Source organism: Pelobates fuscus, chromosome 3, assembly GCF_036172605.1.
Source record: "Pelobates fuscus isolate aPelFus1 chromosome 3, aPelFus1.pri, whole genome shotgun sequence".
Classification (NCBI taxonomy): domain Eukaryota; kingdom Metazoa; phylum Chordata; class Amphibia; order Anura; family Pelobatidae; genus Pelobates; species Pelobates fuscus.
Genome location: NC_086319.1, coordinates 287,251,883 through 287,257,882, shown reverse-complemented (window position 1 = coordinate 287,257,882; position 6,000 = coordinate 287,251,883). Strand labels below are relative to the sequence as shown.

The following is a 6,000-nucleotide window of genomic DNA, read 5'->3' as shown; positions in this document are numbered from 1 at the left end:
AAAAGCCTTAAGGTAATGATTCTACTCACCAGAACAAATTCAATAAGCTGTAGTTGTTCTGGTGACTATAGTGTCTTTAATCTTATATTGCTCTATTTGTGAGTATACCTCCTTTAACTATTTTATTATCTTTTTATTTTCATTTTATACGCTGTGAACTCTCACTGTGATAAAACGGCATATTGAAAGAGACCACTACATGTTGCTGGCCAGCCTAAGGATACCTTTCAACATAAGATCAAGACCAAGATCAGCATATCCACAGACAGGGATTGTACCATCCAAGTACATATATCTGGAGCTAGTTTCAAGCTCCAGAAGATTGTAAGTGCATTTCCTTTGTTTTATTTATAATCACCAGTATTACAAATACTACACCATATTCTATTCTATTTATCCGTTTATTTTGTTCTAATGGAGGTGAGGACACATGAGGGCGTTGCTTCCCTTCCTATAACTGCCTTTTCTCTGTTTACAGTGCTGTGCCTGCAGAGACATGATGTAGCCAGTGGTCTCTAGATGGTGCGGTCATGCATTATCTGACTGCTCTAGGAATTTGCTCATCTCATAACTAAAGATAACCGTCATGGTGGAGGTCTAATACATAGTGATTGTGATTTTTTAAAACACAAAACATAAAAAACCAAAAAAAAACCAACCCAAACCCTGGGAATATAATTGGGTATATTTTTGGCCCATGACATTTTATTATATTGTCTTTTTGTAGCTTTACATATTTTTTTTTCTGTTATTTCAACAATTTAGCAATTCACATCTACTTGTTCACAATTCCCTTTAAAATTAGTTATTTTTAAAACAATATATTAGAGGAATATAAAAAAAAAACCTGGATAAAATCCCCCCTCCAAAAAAATAAATAAATCTTATTGGTTTCCCTAGTGCCAGGATAAGAAACCTGTATTATATTTCAAATTAAGGTCTCTAAAGAAACCTGAAATGGTTACATATTCTTTGGTCTGCTTCCAATTGGCCAGTCTCTGATCTACAACCTCTGCCCTACTTCTCCAGTTAACCAACTGTACAATAAGTGCCCTCTATCTGGTCCCATTAAATTTACCAACATGATTTCTGCTTATCTAGCCAATTTTCCTTTCCAAAATGAGTCTCAAGGACTGCTTCTTGACCTCTACATTGACTTATATTTGATGACTTCTTTCTCATTTTTTTTAAATAGCTTGAATTCTCCCAACATTATGTTCTGATCTTCTGCATCCTGATTTATTCCGTAGGAAAAAAAAAAAAAAAAACAAGACACATTTCCATACTTCTTCAATTTAATTTTTTATTAGAAATTCTATTTTTTATAGAAAAACAAATGAAACATACAAAATTGACATTAAATAAAAATCTACATAACATTTATGCAAGTTAGCAACTATTGGTTACTACAAAAAATGTGCGTCCTAAATTAAAAACTTAAAATGTTCGATTGCTTTATGTTGCAAGACTAATCCCTGACAAAAGAAAACAAAAAATAGACTCACAATTACCTTTAAATTAATCAGTTTTACAAAACACCTTCAATAAAGGCTAAACTTTTTTTTCCAGAAAATGTAAACTTTTTGCTTCTCCAACAGCAATGGCTTGGAGTTGCTCTGGATAGTCTCTAGCTACCCATTCACCCGTGATTACATGGCCGAAACCTAGTTCAATCAGTAAGCTGCATAGAATAGAACTCACAGCATCAGCCATATTGGTATGATAGGTAAACATTATTATTATTGTACGTCAGGTAAACATGCAACTCGCAGTTGGATAGTTCATCAAACATTTATTTTTATTGTACCTTTTACATACACCTACGTACAGTTTGTCTGCATAGCTGTTAATATGCCTGAAAACAAAATTAGATCAGAATAAAAAAATTTGGTATAAAAAAAAAAGTCTCATCCATGCATTTTGCAACATAGCTTAAGGGAGTAGGTGTTTTTGCATGAAAATTAACAGTTCGGTTTATCCCTGCACACTCTGCTTTGTTACCCTAGAAATCAGCACCTACACCGGGCAAAAATGCTCCATGGTGGGGTCCATGTGGTGCCCATGCAGACATCTTAAAAACACAGGATTAGTCCCATCAATATGCTGTTAAGTAAACTTCTCGTCATCACTTTCCATGTTGATTGGGATGTAACCTTCTTCCCTGGGTAGACAGTAACAGCAGCCAGCACCACTCAGGTCCAGCTCCTTGAATTTGATATCTCTTCCTTTCAAACTTCTGAAATCCACCTCATCATAGGAATGGCAAATCTCTTTGAGTCTTCTCCAGAAAAAATAAGATAACAATATACCCAGAGCCTGTGAGAAAGATCGGCACATGCTATGAGAGTTTGACTGAACAATATAATTGCTCAAATAAAGAAAAACAAAATTTGGGGTTAAAGTTCCATAACATTTATCTGTTCATAGTAATAGTCTATGTGGATATAGATCTATAGGATGGATGTTTGAGGGAGATTTATTGTGAGTTGAGCTACAATTAACCAAAATAAAAAGGTATGCATGAGTAGATGAGGGATTATTTTACATACAAACAAATGTCTATTGTACTAGTTATGTTTAAAAGGACCACTCCATCTTCATAGCAACATCTTAATTAAGTCATTATGAGGCCTAAGTCACTTAGCAGATCCTTACAGTATACTGTTACAAACTATTTTGAAGATAACTCCAGGCTTTCATCTGTACTCACTCCTCAGTTCTCGTTTTGGTGGCACCCCAAAAACATGCCCACCATATTTCTCTGTCTATCCTCTTGGTGTCCAAGGAAACATGGTAGGTTGAGGACATGGTGCTCTTAGCCAGTTACTAGCCACTTATTTTGAGTAACAGTATATACTATTTCTCACAAATGGCGGCCAATATGGGCGATCAAAGACAGGTGCCAGCGAACACTCTCAGATTATTACAGGCAAACCTTTCCTAATTACTGTGACACCAGGACAGAATAGACACATCTGAGAAGATCAGTTTTGGGGGTTAAGCCATTTGAAAATGGAATAACCACATAAGATAAGGCAGGGCCCTGTGACTCACGCACCCATAATGACTTCATTGAGAGTTGAGGGCTGGAGTACACCCAGAGTGTTCCTTTAAAGTATTCAAGTATTACATCACTAGAACACTTATGTAAAAGGGGTATCTGTTCGGTTATGGATTACAGATTTGTAACAGGTTGGAAAGTGAATAGTGGAAATACTGAAAGACAATCAGTAATCAATATATCTGAATGACGATTGGGTGACATGATTGGATAATTAACAAATTAACACGTGATTTATAATTGGACAAAATATAATTGTAATCTCTAAGGCATACAGGGCCGTCTTTGATAATGATTGGACCCTGGGCAAGCATTTGTTTAGGCCCCCTGGACCATGCCTCCCCCCACAATCTGGGATGCAATCATGGTATCCACCCCAACGCAGTGGTGGAATTATAGTAGAAAGAGCCCTGGTGCAAGAATTGGATAAAAGGTAGAACCCTATCTGTCATGCAACAATGCTTTGACAGCTAAGGCTCTACCAATTTTCCATTTTGCAGGGTTGTATTTAGCACTGAGCTGTGTTTGTATGTTTGAAAATAAGTATGTGTTTGTATGGAGTATGTTTGCATGAATGCGTTTGTATGTGGTGTTTAAGTTTAAATGCAAGTGTGCATTTATGTGTAGTGTTGGTTTTTGAATGTAGTAGTTGTTTATATATATTTTGGTGTTTAACACAGAGGTGTGTTTATATGTAGTGTTGACGTTTTAATGCATGAATGTGTTTGTATGTAATGCTGAAGTTTGAATCGAGGAGTGTATTTGTATTTAATGTTGGTGCTCAGACTCACAGGTACACACACTGAGACTCATGCAGATACACATATACACACTGACTACATACAGATAAACACACAGATACACACAATGACAACATACAGGTACACAGGCACATACACTGACAGACATACTGACACACACAGACACATACACTGGTAGAAGAACCGACACACACTTACAGACATACTAACACACACTGGAATATACACTGACAGACATACTGACACACAGATGCATATACTGTTAGACATACTGACACACACACACACTGATCATGAGCCGTTCCAAGGCACATACACTGAGACATACTGACACACACATACACTGACAAATACTGACACACACAGATACAAATATTGACAGACTTACTGACACACACAAACATACACTGACAGACATACTGCCACACAGATACATACACTGCCAGACATACTGACACACACACACACAGACACGCATACTAACACACAGACATACCAACACACATGTAAATTTTACCTTTTTAAACCCACCCTCTAGTTTCCAACATTTTGCTAGGTGGCTTCCCTGGGGTTCAGTGTGGTGCCTGAGGCTGATGGAAGTGAGGAACCTCCATCCTCACTGCTGCCGCCACCTCTTCCTTCCTGCGTGACTCCTCCTGCCTGGGCTTCCCCCTCCCGCGCAGCTCCTCTCTTTATGGGCGGAAGTGACTCACAGCTGTCACTTCCTCCCTTACTGCAGAAAAGCAAGGGGCCCGGTTGTGCTGTCAAAGGGCCACAGCGCCCGACCGGGCCCCTGCTGATACAAGCCCACTGGATGGCCCTAAGTGCATGGGACTCCTTAGAGGAAGGTAAAAAAAATGTTGAGGGCAGCGGTGCTCACGGGCAGCTGCCTTGGGCCCCCCAGGAGTACCTGGGCCCGGGGCAGCTGCCCCACGTTAAAGACGGCCCTGAAGACATATGATGGTTGGGTGATTGATAATTGATGGAGGAATGCCAGCATGAATGGACAGATTGATACATGATGAGAAAACCTAGACAGATGAGACAGAATACACATACATACATGTGTCAAGTTACCTGTGGAGTCAGAAAACTGAACACTATGGCAAATGTTATTCCACAGTTATCATTTAGCCACAAGCCAACAGCATGGATACAGCCCCGCACATGGATAATGTGAATAACATCCAGTCTCTAGGGTGCAAATAAAAGAAGTGTGCTTTTTAGATGAGTGGGAAACCCCATGACAACATACTCATGTGGCATAATTTTTTTTTTACTGAAATGTTTAGAACAGTGATGGCTACTCTCTGCACTACAGTTTTTTGTGAACGACATTCTTTGTGATGCTTGACAAGCCTCAAGTTTTGCTCACTATTACTGAAAATCTTTAACACAAACATCTTCAGTAACACAGCTATCTCTACTCTAGGACGTACCTTGTTAGTGTCTTAAAGCGGTACTATCTGCCCCCTTCCCATGAGTATAGAGATATCATAAAGATAGTACAAAGCAGGGACAGGTTCAGGTAAGTAAATCTCACTTTTGCTTGCCCTCCCTCCCCCAGCCACTGAGCAGCAACGTCAAATTATGCAAAGACCCCAGCCGGTGAAAAATAAGCTTTAAGAGTCTACATATATGGCCCTAGATCCATAGGCTAGTTTGGCTTAAAGGAGTTGCAAATCCCTTTTGTTTATAGACATATTAACTAAATCGTGATCTATTTCACATTCCCTTCATTTTAATTCAGTTTTACTATGAGAAATACCACTAGAGTGTCTATTTGTGTGAGAAAAGATCAATAGGAGCCCATGAAGTTAGTTCAGGTGTGTCCCAGAAGTAGATTGGTTTAGAACTACAAGTTCTGTGATGTCAGTCTAAACGGCTGGGGAAGTATAATAGGAATTCTAATTCTACAACACCTGGGGATCTACCCCATACTTGCCCACATGGGTACATGTAGGCTATGCAGATAGATGATTGCAGGTCTTTGTAACAGAACCATTATAGAAATTATCCCAGAGTCGAGATTCCACATTGAATAGGAAAATACATATAAACTACCCTACTTTTGAGATATATATTAATATCTATCAGTTTTGCGACACTAACATGCTTGGTACTATCAGGATGAAAGACCCAGCAAATAAACATATGCAACTGGTGTAGCATTATCTA

General features: G+C 38.7%; 1 protein-coding gene across 2 annotated transcripts in view; it reads right to left on the bottom strand.

Annotated features, from left to right (window-relative positions):
• Positions 1–1,375: 1,375 nt before the first annotated feature.
• Positions 1,376–6,000, bottom strand: part of LOC134603059 (tetraspanin-15-like) — a 147,643-nt gene continuing 143,018 nt past the window's right edge. For both annotated transcript variants that reach the window (XM_063448672.1, XM_063448673.1), the window contains 2 exons: positions 4,900–5,016; positions 1,376–2,316 (listed from right to left, as the gene is read on the bottom strand). In XM_063448672.1, the coding sequence (XP_063304742.1) occupies positions 2,107–2,316; positions 4,900–5,016 (327 nt within the window). In that variant the 3' untranslated portion in view covers positions 1,376–2,106. The remainder of the gene's footprint in view (positions 2,317–4,899; positions 5,017–6,000) is intronic.